A 21,899-nucleotide genomic window follows, 5' to 3' on the forward strand; every position below is an offset into this window, starting at 1 on the left:
TTGCCATAGGGCAATACTTTTCATGCAGTCATTTGGGATAGAGTTGTCAAGTCTTCAGGTGGAATGGCCATTTTTAATAGCTCTTTTCACTTTCAGGCAGTGTCTATCGTAATGTCAAAATAGAACATGGAAAGAGAAAAAAATGCTTGCATTCATATATTTGCTTTCTTTCATCAAGCAGATGCTACTGCTTTGTAAAGGCTGAATATTTACCCGATCATTAAACATCTGAGTTAACTTTTTCTTTTTTTGTAACTTAAAATTTTTTATTAAGAATAAAATTCTCCAGAGAAGAAAAGAAAAATAAAGCATTCCAAGCTTGCGATATCACATGTATACATTACAGAAGTAGGTGTCAGACAATACATTAGAATTAGACATTGCCGCAAGTCTGTATTACAAGCAGAGATCGTTCTGGATATTCTCATACATGTTAAAACATTAACATATAAACAGAAAACAAAAGGAAAAATAAAAATAAAAAATAAAGTTCTACCTTACATGAAATATATATATATATATATATATATATATATATATATATATATATATATATTGATTAACAAAAAATTGTACAGTACATTGCATAGTAACTCATATACCAGAGCAAATTCCACATCTTAAGAAAGCATCGTTAGTTAACTAAAAATCAAGAATCTATACTACTTGTATCTCAACATTTGCCACCTAGTCAAATGTAAAAGTAGTTCTGGATTCTGTGGCTTTGCCAACATCTCGTAGGGTGCCCAAATAGCTAGAAACTTATGTGTCCTGTTTTGAGTATATGCAATCATGTTTTCAAAAACCATATTCGAAATAAGTCTTCTATGGACCTCCTGAACAGATGGGGATTCAACTGATTTCCATTTAGCAGCTAACTGTTTGAGTTAACTTTTTCTTATAACTTGTGACCATACATTGAAAGATCTGCTCCTTATCAAGGTCACCAAACAAGCAAATCTTTCCCTGATATGCTCACTTTGAGATCGCATCACTATGATGGGGATTAATGAGATAATGCAGCCCTAATTCTGATGAAATTTTGAACCCTGCCTTATTGATATCTGCTCAAGTTTCAGTCAGGTATCTTTTGGGTAGGCTCGTGTGAGGGCTCCATACACAACTCAGTCTGTCAGCAGCTTTTATCAGCTTGTGTAAGGCCACCTTAGGAAAAATGTATGTGCTATCCTAAAATCTATTAGGGCTCTGTAATTATGAAGATATGTTATCAAATATTTATTTGGCAGGATCACCACAACAATTAGGGCAGTGCCACACCAGGAGATTAATCGCTAGCTGCTTCTCTGGGCAACTAATCTCCTGCAGTCTCCAGTAAAAAGCTTTTCCATAGGAAATAATGTGAATCGCTGGTGGTAAAACCCATGTGTCCCTCCAGTCTCCCAAAATCACTGGTTTCCTCTTGTAGCATTTTGGTAGACTGGAGCGACACATGGGTTTTTACCACCAGCGATTCACATTATTGCCTATGGGAAAGCTTTTTACTGGGGAGTGCAGGAGATTAGTTGCCCAGAGAAGCAGCGATTTATCACTAGCGATTAATCTCCTGGTGCGGCATTGCCCTAGTCTCCATCGTACAAGGGTTACTGTAGTAGGTTGGATGAAGAATCCTACAGGAATTTATAGGATTTTTTAGCTGAATAAATATAAGCTTTTTTATTATTACTGTTTATTTATAAAGTACGCATGTTCCCTATTGTGCACCATTTACATTTTGTTGTCTATTTTGTCATTTAAATAAACACAAATGTGGAAAAAGTAAGTACAGTATATCCCTACATGAGATCAGGTGCAAATGATTTAAACATTGCTACAGAGGATCTGGTCTTATTTAAAAATCTGGTCTGGTAGTCAGGTTGTTCCAGCAAGTTCAACCTGAAATCAGAATGCTAGATGCTGCAAGAATTTCAGAACAGGACCTACACGTAGCTCCCACCACAAGTTTTGAAAAAGTACATGAGTCTACAGGCTGCAAAAATTAGATCCATATGGGAGGTTTGGCAAGGAAGAAACCTTTGCTGTCCTTAAAGAATATCAGAGTAAGACTAAAGTTTGCTCACAAATATGACTTCAGGAATAACATGCTCTGGAAGACAAGGCAAAGGAAAGAGTTATTTGGCGACAGGTATGTAAGAATATATGTATAACTTTATTAATAAAGTGCTACAACAATATGCAGTGCTGTACAATTTTACAATGTACAAAATTACACACGGTGGACAAGTATTATAATTAATACAATAAATATAAAAACAGAGAGTAAGTAGTATGAGAGACAGTAAAAAGAGGTCCCTGCCCCAAAGAGCTTTCAGTGTAAGTCCAAGACATGTTTTGAAAAAAAAAAACAAAAACAGTATTTCACCAGAAGAATCTATACAGCATAGTGGTAGACATGCTATGGTTTGGGGCTGCTTTACTGCATCAAAGCCTGGGAAGCTCACCATCAATGAAATGCTTCATTGTACCAGAGGGCTAATGTGAGAGCATCTGTCAGAAGATTGAAGATCAACCAAAAGTAAACTTTGCAATATGAACACAGCCCTAAAACTCACTGTACTGTATGTGCCTATGTGTCCTCAAATATGATACTTTCACACTATTTTGTAATTAAAAAATAAAATATTTATGCAAAAGTTAAACATTTCCAGTTGCCTTACTTCTGAGCACACCACTAAAATTACCACCTGCAAACCTTGAATAGTGGCAAGATAAGAAATGGAGGTAGAGGGCAGGATTTATGACCAGCTAAATCAGTGGCACAAGGTGAAAACGTATATGCTTATAACTTTACAGCATTACAACATGTTGTCATTCTGAAGCTGGCATTTAAAGTCAAAACTATCCCAAATCAATAAGATTAAGGGATTGCACCTGGCAACTACATTGCCCTAATAATTCTGCCTAAATGAACCCATTAAAGGAAACTATCATGGGAAACTAAAGTAGTAATAAAAACAGAACTGTTTGCAATATAAAACCATTATATTGTAAATATTTGTATATATATTTATAAAACTTATTTAATAAAATATGGAGTTTGTTTTCTTCTGCTCTGAGCATAGAGTAGGTGTATAGCTACATATAAGCACTGCAAAAAGAAGTCCCATGCCACTCTTAACTGCCAATTTGTCACTGAAATAAAAAAGCCAGCACCAAAGGCACGGGAGACAGACAAACAGGCCAATAGGGTAATATTGTTTTACGATGTTGCCACCTCTTGTGTGAGAAACAGACCAATTGTTTCACCATATGTGTGTTAAAAACTTGTTTAGGTGGGTACTCACAAACAGGGAATATCAACTTGCAAAAGTTTATAGAAAGCATATCTATGCACCGTCCTCCTGGAGGCTCCAGGAGGACGGTGCATAGATATGCTTTCTATAAACTTTTGCCATGTGAGTGCATTTTAAGTTTTGTTTTTAAGAATATTAAAAAGGTATTTTTACACTATTTGCTGCTGCATGTTGATTCACAGTTTACACAAGGAGAAGCGCTTCATGATTTTACGTGCAAGTTGATATTCCCTGTTTGTGAGTACCCACCTAAACAAGTTTTTAAGGAAAGTTTTTTAACTCTTTGGTGGAGGTCAATAGCAAATGAGGGTAACACACATATGGTGAAACAATTGGTCTGTTTCTCACACAAGAGGTGGCAACATCGTAAAACAATATTACCCTATTGGCCTGTTCGTCTGTCTCCCGTGCCTTTGGCGCTGGCTTTTTTATTTCAGTGACAAATTTGCGGACTTGGAGGGATACAAGTGGGAGCCAGCTGGGATTTGTGGACACAATTGAACCTTGGGCCTACCTTTCTTTTAGGACTCTTAACTGCCAAACTCACAGAGAGGACTGTGGTGCACATGAATTCTGTCATTTCCTAAGAGCAGAAAACTGCACATCTTTACAAGCTTAAAGATAATATCCCATTTGTGTGTCGGAGACCAAAACTGCACTGCAGTACTAGATGGGACCTTACCAGTGCTTTGTATAGTGGAAGAATGACCTCCACTCACCAATTTATATTCCATTTATTGCAGTGCAACTTTTTTTTTTCTCACTCCAAATGCAAGTCAATGGGTGTTTTATCTTGTGATGATTTTTTTGTCTCTGCGACTTTTTGTCCGAATGCGACTTTTTGTCCGAATGCATTAAAGTCAATACTCACAATCTGCATTTTTTTTTACTATTAATATACTTATACTTACTTTTTTTGTTTTTTTGGGGGGTTAGTCTTAACCTGTGCAGCAACCATTTCCTCATCTTCTAACTTTGCATCCTGATTGCTGTTTTACAACTCTTGTTATTTTATTTATATTGTTTAAAATCTTGTCCCCTCTGACATTTGCTTTTTGAGGGAATAAATTGTTAATAGTAATTATTTGTGCAAATGAACGCTAGCGACAGTTTCTCTTGCTAGCAAATTGTTGTCTGCACCTGTTAGTGAATTGGCGATGTCCCTGTGGATGTGATTTCTCCCGAAAAGTCACTAGCGTTAGCCACTTCGCCCTTTAGTAAATCTGCCCCAAAGAATATAATCAAATGAACGCACTATGTTTAGGGCACTCAAACCTGCTTTTTAAATGTATGACAAAAACACCTGAGTCTAAGAGCCATAATACTTTATATCAAACTGATTAAAATTAACAAGAGTTTTTGCAAAAAAAAACAAATAAAAATCTTGCCAGCCAGGCTTTAGGTGTGAGCACTTTATTTTTTGCAAAAATTCTCTTGTAGGAGAAAAACTCACAAAGGTGCAGAAAAATAAAAGAAACGAATTGCAGAATGCGGTCCCATGCCTTTTTTTTGCCACTGTTTTGCCCAACCAGTAGCATCGAGAGATGACAAGCCCCTTAAACTTAGGGAAATTAAACAGTACTGTTTTCAAGACACTGATTCAAAACACACAGTTGGGGTTTTCTCCATTTCTAATGATCTATTGCAAGCAATTAGTAGTTAGCATTTGCTTGTCTTCTGTGTGAAAGCAAATAACCAATTCATCTTTGTAGGTCACTATACCTGGCAGGGTTGCCATAAATTGCAGCTTACTGATGCTCATAAAGTTTTTGTTGAGACTCGATAACAGAGGTGCAAAAATCTATTCTATTATCATTTTGAGCCTTTACTACTGTAGTGTTCAGAAACTATTCTCCTAAATGTCAGTATATCACTGTCAGTGCAACTAGATGTGCAATCACTGTTTTATTTGCTAATGCAGTTTGTCTGTGCTTAGTGTATTTCAGAGTAGATTTGCTTGACACATTGAATTTCTAGTTTTTGTGGTGTCAAATCTTCTTCTTAGCGAACACATATTGCTAATTGGCAATCAAACTAACATTAGTGTAGATACCATTGCAATTATGATTTATACCATTGTAGGTGTACTGTATTATGGGTCAGATTTATCAAGGGTCGAATAGTAAATTTGAATTAAAATTTTCTAATAGTTTTTTGGTCAAAACTCACAAATTCAAAAAGGAAATAATCCAAACTTAATTAAAATTCAAAATTTGATATTTATCAAACTTTTACCCTGGGAACAAACTTCCCATTCAAATTTTGAGTATATTTAAATTTATTAGTAAAAAAAATTATACATGGGGCTCCTTAGGTACTGTTCTTTTTCACGTGGCCTTTCCATTATTTTTCTACCTACTATACAGGAAGTTAAATAAAAGTTGCCTGACATCCAAATTTCTTCCAAATCAATGCCTATATCATCTAGTTTTTTTCTTTTTAATATGCATAATGTAAAATTGTAATTACATGTCAAATTTGTACAAGAAAACACTGATACAATCAGCTATGTCACATTGGGTGCTGTGTGATCTCAGACATTACATTACATTACTTTGGAAGGACTGTAGAAGTTGCATAACTTTCCAATATATAGCCAAGCAAAACTTTACCTCTGCTATAAGCTATATACAATGTATATTTATAGCTTTTTAAATACACTGGGTGAATACCATAGGTTGTAGCTGGCAAAGGAACACAAATGGGAGCCACAGATTACAGTATTATTAATGGGAAGTTGCAGATTTGTATTTATAATAATGCATATCAGTGGTATTACTATGAATAAGAGGAATAGGTGGTTCATTAGTGTGATTAGTCAACAAAGCATTTTATGTGGTATCATGACTGCATCTATGTATTTAATTCTATAAAAAGAATCTTTTTTCCTGAATCAATTAGAACTCAATAAGCTCCATTTTGATAGACATAATTGAAAGTCTAGCCATTCAGTCTTGAAAAATGATACCCCAATATTTACAGTAGGTATCCTAAGGTAAACAGTATAATTATATTCTCTATTATATATTAATGTCCTGTATTGTTGGGGTGTAGTTTACCTGTGTTTAAAGTGCAGTCAGTTTATAAGTTTTGAATGTTCCAAGAGGAATTTTCTTCTCTAATTGTGACAAAGGATAAAATATGGTACCTGCACCTGATGTGGATGTAACAGGATCATGAGGTTCTATTACACTGTACAATACATCTACCTCGGTCCTCATTTAAAATTAAGGACTTAAAGGCAGTTAAAAGTACCATTCATGTGCACATAATGTTACAGGGTACTTAGCGAGCTTAGCTCTGTGATTGCCAAACCTCTTTACTTAATTTTTCAGTACTCATTGAGATCTGGCATAGTGCAGAGAGACTGGCGAATTGCTAATGTGGTGCATCTTTTCAAAAAAGGATCCCATTCTCAGCCTCAAAACTATAGGCCAGTTAGTCTAACGTCAGTGGTAGGAAAGCTTTTCGAAGGGTTAATAAAGGACAAGATACTGGACTTCATAGCAAATCATAATACTATGAGTTTGTGCCAGCATGGTTTTATGCGTAATAGATCTTGCCAGACTAACTTAATTTCTTTTTATGAGAATGTAAGTAGAGACCTCGATTCTGGGATGGCAGTGGATGTGATTTACTTAGACTTTGCTAAAGCATTTGATACAGTGCCACACAAAAGGTTACTGGTTAAATTAAGGAATGTTGGCCTGGAACATAGTATTTGTACCTGGATAGAGAACTGGCTAAAATATTACAAAGACTACAAAGAGTGGTGGTAAATGGAACATTTTCTGATTGGACCAGTGTTGTTAGTGGAGTACCGCAGGGCTCTGTACTAGGTCCATTGCTTTTCAACTTGTTTATTAATGACCTGGAGGTGGACATTGAAAGTACTGTTTCTATTTTTGCAGATAATACTAAATTGTGCAGAACTATAGGTTCCATGCAGGATGCTGCCACTTTGCAGAGTGATTTGTCTAAGTTGGAAAACTGGGCAGCAAACTGGAAAATGAGGTTCAATGTTGATAAATGCAAGGTTATGCACTTTGGCAAAAATAATATAAATGCAAGTTATACACTAAATGGCAGTGTGTTGGGAGTTTCCTTAAATGAGAAGGATCTAGGGGTTTTTGTAGATAACACGTTGTCTAATTCTGGGCAGTGTCATTCTGTGGCTACTAAAGCAAATAAAGTTCTGTCTTGCATAGTGATGGGCGAATTTGCGCCGTTTCGCTTCGCCGGAAAATTCGCGAAATGGCGAAAAATTCACGAAACGTTTTTGACGCTGGTGTCCGTTTTCTCAAAAAAATAATTTTTGACGCCGGCGAGTTTTTGCCGCGAATTTTCGCGGGCGTTTCGCGAATTTATTCGCTGGTGGCGAAACGCGCAAATTCACCGCGAATTCGCGCCTGGCGAATAAATTCGCCCATCACTAGTCTTGCATAAAAAAGGGCATTAACTCAAGGGATGAAAACATAATTATGCCTCTTTATAGGTCCCTGGTAAGGCCTCATCTGGAGTATGCAGTTCAGTTTTGGACTCCAGTCCTTAAGAGGGATATAAATGAGCTGGAGAGAGTGCCGAGACGTGCAACTAAATTGGTTGTATGGATGGAGGACTAAAATTATGAGGGTAGACTGTCAAGGTTGGGGTTGTTTTCTCTGGAAAAAAGGCGCTTGCAGGTGGACATGATTACACTTTACAAGTACATTAGAGGACATTATAGACAAATAGCAGGGGACCTTTTTACTCATAAAGTGGATCACCGTACCAGAGGCCACCCCTTCAGACTAGAAGAAAAGAACTTTTATTTGAAGCAACGTAGGCTGTTCTTCAGTCAGGACAGTGAGGTTGTGGAATACACTGCCGGGTGATGTTGTGATGGCTGATTCAGTTAATGCCTTTAAGAATGGCTTGGATGATTTTTTGGACAGACATAATATCATGATACTAAGCTCTACAGTTAGTATAGGTATGGGAATATAGAATTTAATTAAAAGTAGGGAGGGGTGTGTGTATGGATGCTGGGTTTTCATTTGGAGGGGTTGAACTTGATTTTTTCAACCCAATTTAACTATGTAACTTAATTTCAGACCACATCCAATTTATATGCATATATTTAAACCTTTAACAACCTTTAATCTATGACTGAATTCTTCTTGGGCGCTAGTTTAAACTCAGATAGACACAGTCAGGTTTTTAGTGGAGAAAAGTCACACACAAACAAAAATCACATTGTACAATTAATTTTTAGTGAGGCTGATTGAGACAATTTCCATTAACCTCTATAAATTTTCCAACTTGTACTTAAGAATTTATGTGACCTTTCACAGTATTTTTCTTTATTAAATCACAACTATACAAGGTTTCAAACACTACCAAATATATTTGTATTGAATCACAAAAAGTCTGCCCCTTCTTACACTATAAACAGTAATAATCTGAGATAATTTGCAATTGGTCTTCATTGTACATTTTTGTTGTCACGCCTTTAGCCTCAAATGTTTAAACATTCTATCATATTTTTAAATATGTCATTGTTGTAGATATGCTAGATATTTTACTGTAAAATATTTTATTAAAACTAGTTAAAACTATATTCTATTAAAACTAGTAATTGCCTTATTTATAGTTAAAGCCTAACCAGAAAATCTAGAGAACTGCAAAGACCATACATTACATTTCCTGCAGAATACAATAGCAGGGCTGCAGGAAACTTTCTTATTTGGTGGAAGTTAATGACCAAAACATTACTATTGATTTTAGAAGAATACATTAATCTTTTGCACATAATTCATCCAGTTAATAATGGGCTGTGCATTCACGAACCTCTATCTTCCTCAATTTCTTGAGAAAAGTGGAATTCGATCAGACAGGTTTTTAGATGTGCAAGAGTATTCTGATCAGCTACCTTGCAAGAATTTCCAAGTTGGAAGTTGGAAACTGCAATTAGTTTCAATTTCTACTGCCCCTTTACATACTACCTTAATTTAACAAAATTGTGAATGATTAAAGGGGATGTTGCTACCCTTGTTCTTTCCTCTAAAAAATTAAACATTTGAAATAGTGCATTGTGCTTGCTTAAGAGCTCTGATGTCTGGTGTATTAAGTTCTTTATTTAATGGGGTTGTAGCTAATACATATTCACATCTCACGGCACAGAGTAAATGAAAGAATATTTTAAAGAAACTATATGATGCTTTCTAGAAACAATGCACCTGGTGAGTACTGGCTGCTACCCCTCTGGGTTGAGCCACAGGAGGCAATGTAGTTGTATCACAGGCCCACACCCTCAATCCAGGTGCATAACACAACTAAGGGGCTATTTAAGCCTGCCTCCTCCAACAACCTGTGCTGGAGCATTAATTGCAAAATGCTTATTGCAAATGAGCTGTCTCATGCTGAAACCTCAATAGGAGACACTGATGGAAGAAAAGTTTTGGTCATAAAGAAGGTTGATGTTAGCTCTGAGATAGACCAAAGCATAGATTATTTATCCTTATGTGCAGTTCAAGCATTGCGTACAAAATACTCACACAGCAATAGGAAGAGTATGCCAAATTGTCACTCCCAAGCGCCTCCCTGGTCTGCCCACTTTGCCTTAGCTACAAATTGTGAGTGAACTACTTCAACAACTCAAAAGTACCACCATCACCAGGGTAACTAGAGAGGGAACTAAACGCAGAAGTTAGATAAAGGGGTGGGACCTAAGAGTTTTGCAAAAACAAGATCCAATAGGTACAACAAAAAATCTAATTTTAGGTAATTTACAAGCTGTGGCAACACAGTTGAAACTTAAGGTAAATGTCTCTTTTAAATTGCAAACAAGACCAGAATTTTACCCTTATAAATCATCACAGAACAACTGTCGACTATATGTTTGGGAATGCCAAAGAGCAAGTAAAACTGGGTAACTGAAATCCAAGCTACTCTGATCAATTCACATACAAGGTCTTCCTGTGCCGGAAAGCTAAAGCACAGAGATTTGAGAGCAGAAGATTAGTGCAATACCATTTACTCTGCTAACAATAAAAATGACAAATATATAAAATATTAGAATACTGTAAAGAAAATGTAATTCTAAGCAACTTCCAATATTCATTGATATTCATTAAGTTGTAGTGGTTTTAATGTCAATGTCTACTTGTAAATTAAAGCAGTATCGTTTCTGTTCTCTGCACTAGAAGCAAGGTAAAAGAAGCCCAGGAAGAGAAATGATTCCTGCCTTCAGTATTTAGAGCCTAACAACAAATAGGGAGAAGGGGTAAACAAATACCGCTTTCAACATATATCTTTGAAACCACTGACTGTTTTCATTTATGTTTTAAGTAATGTTTCAGATTGTGATTTAATTTCATTACTGTATATTGGAAAGTTTTTATAGAATTGGTGTTACTGGGTGGACAGCTTCATTTTTTATGCTATAAACTGTATTATTTTCTCAGTCATATGGCTTTTCTTCATATGAAGTCATATCAATATCTTTGTTGATGATTTGCTATACAACTGGCTTATTTTTTGGAAAATTAATAAACACAATTTGAAAATAGAAAAATATTACTTTTTCAATATAAAAAAGTAAATGAATCAACATAAGGTGTTAAACACATAAGCTTTTAAAGCTGCATAGGCTTCCTCTAAAGCTTACTGTATGTATTTTAAAAGAGAAATACACAAAATCATTGGTGGGTGTCAAGTTGTTACCTGTTACTCCAGACTGGCATTCCTCTTCAAAAAACACACAAGGCCGGGGTTCTCTGAGCCCCTCGCTGCCGTCCCCATTCTGCACATGGGAGCAACTAAAAAGTCATGTAGGGGACCGCAGTGCATCGCTCAATGAACACTGGGTAGGAGCACCAGACCACGGTAACAAGTAAATGACTAGAATCACTGGAATGTACCGGGCAACTTGGCATTCCCAAAGCGATTTTAACTTTCCTTCTCTTTTAAGTTGGGCCAGTAAAATGTATCTTGTAATTATTACACAGGAGCCATGAATATCCTGTAAATAGTGATGTCATCGGTTATAATCAACCAGCGCTTAGTGATGTAATTTGTGACGTACGACTCACTGAAGCTTGTGTATTATAATAAAGAATAAACCCCAGTTGTAAAATATATGGATATTAGAAGTAGGGATGCACCGAATCCAGGATTTGGATTAGGATTCGGCTGAATCCTTCTGCTCGGCCGAACCAAATCCTAATTTGCATATGCATACTTTTTGTCACAAAACACGGAAGCTATAAAATTTTCCCCTTCCCACCCCTTATTTGCATATGCAAATTAGGGTTCGGTTCACTATTTGGCCAAATCTTTTGTGAAGGATTTGGGGGTTTGGGCGAATCCAAAATAATGGATTCGGTTCATCCCTAATTAGAAGTATTCTTGGGGTTCCATGACCTGTACAAAAGCACACAGCTTCAGTCACGGAACACCTCTGTGACTTATAATATCTCTATATTTTACAATAGGGATACATTTTTTCAATATACTATGTTATTGTATTGTAACAACCAATGTAACAACTAGAATTTATGACAGATGAGGGATGATCAATAATATTGTAACTGAAAGACTAACAAGTTATCTAGTGCAATGATGGAAAACATGTAAAGGGGAAGTTCACCTTTATATAATCTTTAGCATGTTACAGATGGTCCTAGTCTATGCTACTTTTTTCTTGGATTTCTTTTTTTTGTAGATTTTTTTAATTATTTAGGAAATGGCAGATGGGACAGTTTATCAACCCTGGGCAGCAAAATGCTTGAAAATAGTCTTACCCTATTGAATTGCTACTGGTAAAACTACCCTCTCATCAAATAAATGAGTGCCCATTTATATTTTGTATTGCTATCCTTTGTCTTCAACTTCTTGAAGTTTCATCTTAATTTCCAAACAGTCATCTGGTTTTCAAAGTAATTAAGCCATTAAAATGCCAAGCATAATGACCAGCAATTTAATATTTAAAAAATTAAGACTAATTGCATATTGCCTAAGAACACTATTGTCTACATCATAATTACTAATTTAAAGGTGAATTACCCTTCAAAGCTAACAAGAGTGCTAAAGTTTGTGAGTTATTGCATCAAAAGATTTAGATTTCAAAGTCACAAATATACAGTATCTAATCTGCACAAAATATTGTAAAATCCATTATACTTACCCCCCTATTTTTTAAAGGTGTATACTGTCTTGTTTCCTGGAATATGGCAAACTTGGCATTACCACAATGGCCATAAAATGGATGTGCAAGATAGGTTTCATGATCCAGAGATTATAGGTGGAGAAAACGTCGGGAAACACCATTGCTAACAAGCTAATGAATGAGGGGAACATTGCGCATCAAAACAACGTTGCTCAAATTCATTGGCTCGGTGGCAATGCCATCAACCAAGATTCTCTGGACCAAAAACATTATAAAAAGGTTTCCTTAATCGGAGATGACGTTCAAACAATGGTATTTATGTCTTCTTTTGGGTCAAACAAAACATTCAAAGAACATTACACACATTATAGATCACTTATTGCAACAGATTTTATGCAGTATGAACAAAATGACAGAGAAATGATAGAACAATTTTAAGTCTGACCTGCTAAATGTTAGGTTTACAAAGCTGACATTTCTTTTATTTTTCTGAGAGTTTCAGTAGCACCTGTTTGGAAACTGACAGCATGAAAATATCTGTTTTTCTGATAATTATTTACAAGCTGGTTTAACTGTTGAATCAGGAAAAAGGTTTAGGGGGGACTGAATGTCTCAACACCACTGATTCATTTAATTCCAATAGCAAGGGGAAGCACATACTTCAAGGCATTCCCACATATTTCACGATCACTTGCATCATTACCATTAAAGTGACAACATTCCATAGCTAATTGCATGTCAGCTACATAGCTTGAAAAGTATTGCTGAATCATATTAAAATTAGTTTTTTATATTAAAATGACCCTACATTTACAATTATCACATTTACTACTGATAAAGTGGCATCAATACTTCAAACATATGACAAATCTTACCGTACCTATTTTGCAAACATCTAACAAAGTCAATAAGTGAGCAGCCAATAAACTTGTCATAACTGTATTGACTGGCTTTTATTCTGTAGGTCTGCCTACAAGCATTTTACAAAATCAAACTTTAAATAAGACTCCAGAAAAATATGTGTATAATGATAAAAAAAGGTAGTATACTACATAAATGGTTTTAAATGAAATAAAATAAAACAAAAATCCTAAAGTTAGAATCACCAGAAATATAATAAGGACAACATAAATATATAAAAGGGGGTGGAGCAAGGGGAACATTGTGGAAATACTCCACTCTGCATCACTGGTTTTGCTACTGGATATTATTATGGTTATAATATGGGTTAGGTCTTTCTAATTTGTCTAAAATAGTACAAACCAGGAATAAAACCATGAGCAGATTTTACAAGTAATATTTAAAAGATAACTAACATTATTTAACCTTATGTCTTTTACTACAGCTAAATTATTTTAATACAAGATATTTGGTATTCTTTCCATTTCTTCAGTTAATAAAATTATTATGATCAATAAGTGAGGTCTGCAAAGTAGGTTAAAATACCCCATAATAATCAATAGTTGGAAAATTTGAATTTTGTTTAATCATCTGCTTCTAACATTGACTGAAATTTCCTTAGCAAACTTGGGCATTATAAAAAAAAATACATACTCCATGTTGTAAAATAAGGATATTAAAAGCCACCTTAAAGTTCCATGACCTGTTCTATTTTACAATAGGGGCTGCTTATAAGATAAGAAACTCAACATAGTAGTACATTTATCAGTGCAAATGCAGTGTATGATCATCAGTACTAGTGTAATCAATTCAAATTAAATATTTGTGCATTTCTTCATCCTCATTGCAAGCACAGCTCATCACTCATGTTTATGGATTTGATTGCTCTGTTGACTTTAATTTGTATCAATGATGTTTTAATGTGAAAGATGAACGCTATATTATATAAACCAATTATAGTGGTCTGGAGATGTCATCCAGGTCATCACCTCAGAATTACATTGACAAGACAATATCTGGTCTTTCTACTGCATTTGTTGATGCAAGATGTAAATAACTTAACCCCCATCATACCTTACCTATTATTGTTTTTAAAGTCATCTTAAAATTGTGTATTTTAACAGGATTATGGTTTTTATATTCCGTTTAATATGATTATGCCTCGTTTGGCTACCTTTGCTTATGTCACACAACGAGTGAAAGAAGGACATGTTATAATGGTTTTAACCACCCATATTGTAATCTTTGGGTAATACTTGTCATGACATAGGGCTTTACTTTTTACAACAGTCACTCACTTTGGTCTTTTCTCTTTGTGACCAATGCATTTCTTAGTATGTATTTTGAGCTGTTTGCATGTTTCTTCTTACCCATTTTTATGTGCTGTGGTCATAGTGATTCATCCCTATGAATCTTTATGAACGTTTTTCCTTATGACTTTGTTATTGCCTTACAATCATCAAGGTTTTGAGCCACTCCAGTGTTACTTTGGGTTTAGCATCATTGTCTCATTGAAGAACAGTCTAACAAGCATCAATTTTGTAACAGACAAACAGGTTTTTCTGTAGTAATTCTGTCTATTTTGCAACATACTTGCTACCATCTATTTTAAGATGCCTATTTTGTGCTGAAGAAAAGCTGTGACCTTACATTGCATACTTCGCTGCAGGTAAGGTGTTTTTGTGGATTTGTTAGACCTGCAGATCACAGATCTATTTTTGAATTGTCTGCTCCCCCCTGATAATGGCTAGTGGCATGAGTATAACATGTTTAATGCTGCTTCCTGTGAACATAGGTATTTCCCTGTGCTTGTCACAAACTGCAGGAAAATTTATATTATAGAAGTCGTCTGAGGAGAGAAAGCAGTCCTTAATCAGGGGAAACAAAAATAGCATCTGAATTTTCTAAAAGGCTTGGTTGCATTCATTTAAAGCCAGAGCATTGATGGTTAACCTTGCATGCAAATTATACAGATATTTCTGATAACGAGGATGGGTCAAGTAAAGGATAAATGCTTTAAAACTTCAAAAAAGTAAAACAAAAGCAAAACACGAAAACAACACTATTAAAAATACATTTAGCAAAAAACAGAAATAAAAATTCAAAGGGCCAGTTCACGTTTAACTTTTAGTATGTTATAGAATGGCCAATTCTAAGCAAGTCTCAAACTGTCTCAGAGATTCACTCTTTACATCATACTAAACTAACTCAAAAGAGAATAACCCCATAGCTTTTAAATTAGCCTTTAAATAATTCAGAGAATGGGGCAGTGGTTGTAAACGGAGCAGGGCAACAAATTAGTTTATGACTAAACAACATTCCTGCTTGTTCCAAAGGACAGTCACAGGAAAGTAAATATCAAACCATAAATAGGATAGTCCTTTGTGCGATCATCAGTGTAAATGTGTTATATCACTAAAATTATTTTATGACTGTAATCACTTAGAAATACTCAGGCTAAACACTGTTCCTTATATAACATTACCCCTATGTATAATATAATAAAAGGTAAAATGTTTGCCAAGGTTTAGTACCCCTAGCAACCAATCTGGTGTTTGCTTTTAAACAGGTGACCAGTAAATGCTGATTGGTTGCTTTTTGTGCAATTATTACTTAAAACCACTTATGTAGAAATGTTACTAGAAAACCTATGACATTCCTATTGAACGGTAGTCATAGTAAGCATAGAGAAGCAAGCAAAAATCCAGCTGGTCTTCCTTTAAATGTTTTACAGATCAAGAAATGCAGATTTGGAATTTAATCTATTAATAACCTGTACATGTATAACTTGTTATGTTAGGGAACAAAACACTGTACAATGTGCCTATATAAATAGTACTTCTGCTGCATGTTGTGACCCCCAGTTTACTAAGCACTGTAGAAACCTCAAAAATACATAATCTTGTTAAATAATTAAAAAGGAATGTAACAGAAAACACCTTGAACAATTAACAGAATGACATAAAAAATAAATGAATTTATCATTAATACCCACAAGGTATGACTGATCTAATAATGATATACATTTACACTATCAATAACAAGAAACATAATACTGCATTGGATTAAAACAGAATTACAACTTTGACAAAATAGTAATTCTGTTCTGCACCTATTTGATTCTTTCCGCTTTTTAATTAATACAACATTGCTTTCAACAAAACAAAAAACATTACTTACTTGGATCTGATTTGGAAAATGTGTCTCGATCCAAAAGATTCCTGTTTGAAGAAAAATAACATTTCTATTAATAATTCTTTTTTAAGCCTTTTTGCAAGTTTAGGGCAACGGTAACATCTTTATCACAATATGTGGTCTCAGACTATTTGCATTTACATATCACAGAAAAGGCACTTAAAGACTGAAACCACCTGCTAAACTGTCAAATCCATAAAATATGGTTGTAAATGTGCATAGAAATGGACTTGATAGGTGCCATTAGAAACTCATTTATTGATTATTTATTCTTACTGCCATCATAAAGGAAAAGGTTTGGGGTGTTTTTTTCCCCCCAACACATTGTTCTTGCTCTCTTTAACTCACACTCTCTCTCACTGACTCTCATATATATATTTGTCCTCTTATAGCATGTATGTATACAGAGCTACCTGTATATAAAAAGTATACAAAGCTACTTGCAGGCATCATGCATTTTTAGAATACATTAGGTTAAGAGGTAAACAGTGCAGTGCATAAATATAATTAAAGTTTTAAAACACACAAGAGGAAGACGGTCCCAGTCCCAGAGAGCTTCCGATTTTAACTATACTTTGATAAATAGGTGGATAATAACTGCAACCATTTCCAGTAGTTTGAGCATAGGGCAATAAGAGCCAAGACTGATCATGGCTGCTCCAAGATGTGAGATTTCAGTTTCGTTTTAAAGTAGCTGAGAGGAATGAAAGATATGGCAAGGAATATACAAGGGAGTAAAACGCACATTGTTGCTATATTGCATATTATCTGCATACAAGTAATACAAGCCAAATGAATAAATGAGGTTTTCCAAACAAAATGTGTGTGGGCAAGGCACAAAACCTCGAGGCACCACCACTTTACACATTAAATTAAAAATGGGATTTGTCAGCATAAGAAACAGAAGGCAATCATTTTGAATAATGTCATGGAGAACATTTCACTGACCGTTTTTTTGACTTCAATGGGAAACATGTAGAAGTGATGTGCATTTCTGCCCTAAAACACTATGTTGCATTAACTTTAGGAAGGTAAGAAGAGAACCAGGATGTAACTTGATTAGAAATACCATGCAAATAGTGAATTTGCTTTAGGCAAGCAACAATTTTGAATCAGATGAAAAATGCACAACACCCACTCCTCCCACCGACTTGAATAGGAAACACCTACAGGTGTTCAGGCATTTTCCATTCAAGCAAATTGAATGTGGCTGGGTGGGGGCATTTAAGGCATTTTTGGTCCACTTGTCTTCCAGATACAATATTTGTGACTTCTGAGACTTGACGATCCAGTGAAAAGATAGCTAGTACCTCCAGAATAAATCACCCCTGAAACTGCAATCCTTTGTGCAAGCGACTACGACAACTAAAATGCAAGCAAACCAGTAATATCTGCAAAAACCCTATTTTTTATACATTGTTTTCTGGAAAGAAGAAATCCATTTTATTTTGATGTCTGAGACAGCGTCACTTTAACACATTTATAGTGGCTCTCAATTCAAGTTCAGCATGGAGACATATTGATTTACTGCACTATGTGAATTGAAAGGACAGACAGATGTCTAATTTTGGTGTAATTGATCAGATCACAGTTGGGGCAGTGAGTGTTGCTTACTGTGCTAAAAAGCGTATTACAGTTACATTAACACACATTCAACTCACAGCATCAACCAGTTGTTTGAAATTCCATTTTCCTCAACTTAAAACACACACACATGCATTTACTTAATAACGGCAGACATCTTTAGATCTCGCAAATGCCATCAAACAGTATATTTTTAGGCAGTACACACAATTATCCTTTCATGTTATCACAGAACAAGATTATTTTACAGTTGTGGTGACCTCAGATAAGTTTCAGAGTAGCAAGAAGATGAAGCTCTCCGGGAGTAATGTTAAATACAAATGTGTATTTATGACACAAGAAGGCCCACAGAAAGGTTAGCAGGTGATGCTAGAAAAGCAGACTATCTGACACATTCACACATTTCAACTGAAACTGGAAATTGAAAATACTGTTGTTGCTAGTCCTATGGATTTCTCTTTTCTCATTATTGTTTCTAGTGCACCAAATTCAGCCTTCAGAAACACTTAAAGTTTTATGTATAAAAGATGTGTCAAGCCAGCATTGTTTTTGTAAGAGTTTCCCACCACCAAGTGTATGTAAAAGGATAATCTTGCTTTGAGTGTTAAGCAGGCAAGGGCAATTGCACGTTCCCAATTTTAATGTCATATAAAAATATTGACTGAACCATATAATGTTTTCTTGTCAGAAGAAGAATAAAAATGGTAAACGTAGGCAACAAATGGGTTAGATCACAATACCAGCACTGGGGTGGAGAAGAAAGCAAGCCTAAATAGAACCATAATACTATATCTTACTAAAAGATAAAAGTTTTCTACATTAGGTTGTGTGTTTCTATACCAGCCCAAGGCAACCACAGCCATTTAGTAGTTAAGATCTGTGTCTTCAAATATGCCCCTGTAGCTCCCCATCTTTAATCTGTTAATCCATTACACATGTTCTGTGGGATGGGAAAAGCATGTGACAAATTTGATGGTCTGAATCATTACTACTATAGAGATGCTGAACCTCTAGGCTGGTTCAATACATTCAGTATATAAAATTCAGCATTTTTAGCCATGTTTATTTTTATGGTTTAGTTCTCCTTTAAACAGGGCAATGCCTAAAGTTGGATCCAAAGAGCAAGCAGGTGTTAGAACAGAAAAGCAGAGGGAAGTCATTAACATTAGTTAACATTAGGCCCAAAGCTACTGAGCCTCCTGTTGCTCAACCAGGAGTAATAGTGGCTAGTAAGTACAAGGACCCTGGCTCTACACCACGCAGGTCCTGACAAGTATATACTTAAAGGGATACTGTTATGGGAAAACAGATTGTTTTATATTCAATTTTAAAATCTGACATGGGGCTAGACATATTGTTTCCCAGCTGCCTCCAGTCATGTGACTTGTGCTCTGATAAACTTCAGTCACTCTTTACTGCTGTACTGAAAGTTGGAGTGATGTCACCATTCCCTTCCCCCCCCCCCAGCAGCCTAACAAAAGAACAATGGAAAAGCAACCAGATAGCAGCTCCCTAACACAGTAGAGAATATATAGGTAAACCAGCGCTAATAGCTCAGGATAAGTAGGAGACAAAATAGTGGTATATAGTGTAGTATTTCTTTAACACATAAGACACCCTTTGTGCAGTTAAATTTAGTCTTAGGTAAAGTATCTCTTTTCCTTCACCTGTTGGGTTAATTTACCCTTAAACCATTTACCAGCTTTTAGATATTACAACGTCTGTGGTTTCAAATTTTTATACTCACAAACTTTCAATATACAAGATAACAGCTGCCTGGTAGATCTAACACTCAATAGTAAAAGCCAACTGAGACTGATTATAACAGCCTGCAAGAAAGTAGTTCCATCCTAAATTGCAGACACAAGTCACATGACTGGTGCAGCTGGCAAACTGACAATATGTCTAGCCCCATCCCAGATTTCAAAATTGAATATAAAAAAATCTGTTTGCTCTTTTGATAATTGGATTTCAGTGCAGACATCTGCTGTAGTAGCACTATTAACATGAATTTTGAAAAAAACATGGTTTCCCATGACAGTATCCCTTTAACACTGACTGACCAAAAGTCATACAGCCATATGAAAAAGTTTGAGAACCCCTCTTAATTGGATATTTGTTTATCATTGGCTGAGCTTTCAAAGTAGCAACTTCCTTTTAATATATAACATGCCTTATTGAAACAGTGGTATTTCAGCAGTGAAAAAGTTTATTGAATAAACAGAAAAAATTCAATATACATCATAACAAATTTAGACAGGTGCATACATTTGACTGACCACAAGTCATACATTATAATAGTAAATAACTGGATAAAGCAATAATTAAAGCAGTAAATAAACCTTATGCCTCAGGTCCTGCTTTATTTTTGGACAATTACATCCTCCTAATTAGGATGACACAACTGATCTCCCCACCACACTCGCACAAAGACAAGCAAAGTGCACATTTTTACTAAGCTCCCACAAACACAACAATAGACAACCATAACAGAAGAGACACCCACTGATTCATACTGACAAAGGGAATGGGGAAGTGCAGAACAGGGTTGAACACAAAACAGCAAATGAAAGGGATAAGAGTGGAATGGAAAGGATAGAAATTAAAGGAAAGAAGAGAAAAATAGCAAAGACAAAGAAGAGTCCAGAGAAATACAGGTATGGGACATGTTATTCAGATTGCTCGGAACCTGGGGTTTTCCAGATAACTGATCTTTCTGTAATTTCGACCTTCACAGTGGCATAACTACCGGGGTAGCAGGGGATGCGATTGGGCCAGGGCCCGCACCCCCTCAGGGCCCCCCGGCAGCTCGCGCGCCACTGACTTCTTCAGTGTTTCCGGGCATACGGAGGGGGAGTGGGCCTGGCTGCACGTCCCAAGCCAGGACCCGCCCCCCTCTAGTTAAGTTACTGGATCTTCATACCTAAATTCTTAAATCATGTAAACATTAAATAAGCCCAACAGGTTGGGTTTGCATCCAATAAGGATTAATTATATCTTCGTTTGGATCAAGTACAATGTACTCAGGGCATTTTTGCCACGAGGCAAGGTGAGCACTTTGCCTCAGGTGGCAGCTCCCCAGAAATTACCAGGGGCGGCAAAAAGCCCCTCCTGGCAACTTTAAGACATGACTTTTTGGTTTTTAAACCGTAAATTCGGCTTTTCTATCACAGAGAGCGCAATTTCACTCCCTGCACTAGCTAGCGGGCATTTCAAACGCCGCCTCAGGCGGCATTACAGGCTGAAACGCACCTGAATGTACTGTTTAATCATTACAAAGAAAAAGGGAACAAAACATTTTTTAATATTTGGATAAAATGGAGTCTATGGGAGACAGCCTTTCTGTACTTTGGAGCGTTCTGAATAATGGTTTTCCGGATAACCAATCCCATACCTGTGTGCTTTACATATTTGCCTTGAATTTATTGTTAATTTATCCTAAAGTCTTTTACATTACTTTGATTTTTATGAATAGTCACGGAAATTTTGAACAGACTGGCTATTTACTCTCTAGTAATCCTTGTGAGTAAATAGTTATTTGAAATTTTTACTGTATATAATGGACAACCTGATACTGAGAGATTATTATTATTTACAAGCAAAGAACTATTTCAGATAAAGTGTAATTTATCTCTAGTGATGGGCAAAATTTTTCAGGCTGAATTTGCATCGCATTTCCGCGTTTTCCCACCAGTGAATAGATTTGTGAAACTGGCGCGAAAATTCGCCGGCATCAAAAAAATTTGGACGTGCATCGGAAA

The 21,899-nt window shown here is 35.8% G+C and overlaps 1 protein-coding gene across 2 annotated transcripts in view; it reads right to left on the reverse strand.

The window, feature by feature from the left end:
* LOC108711171 (copine-8) overlaps window positions 1-21,899 on the reverse strand; it is a 167,737-nt gene that overhangs the window by 91,664 nt on the left and 54,174 nt on the right. For both annotated transcript variants that reach the window (XM_018252626.2, XM_041586448.1), the window contains one exon: window positions 16,540-16,580. In XM_018252626.2, the coding sequence (XP_018108115.1) occupies window positions 16,540-16,580 (41 nt within the window). The remainder of the gene's footprint in view (window positions 1-16,539; window positions 16,581-21,899) is intronic.

The sequence above is a fragment of the Xenopus laevis genome, chromosome 3L (assembly GCF_017654675.1).
Source record: "Xenopus laevis strain J_2021 chromosome 3L, Xenopus_laevis_v10.1, whole genome shotgun sequence".
Taxonomy (NCBI): Eukaryota; Metazoa; Chordata; class Amphibia; order Anura; family Pipidae; genus Xenopus; species Xenopus laevis.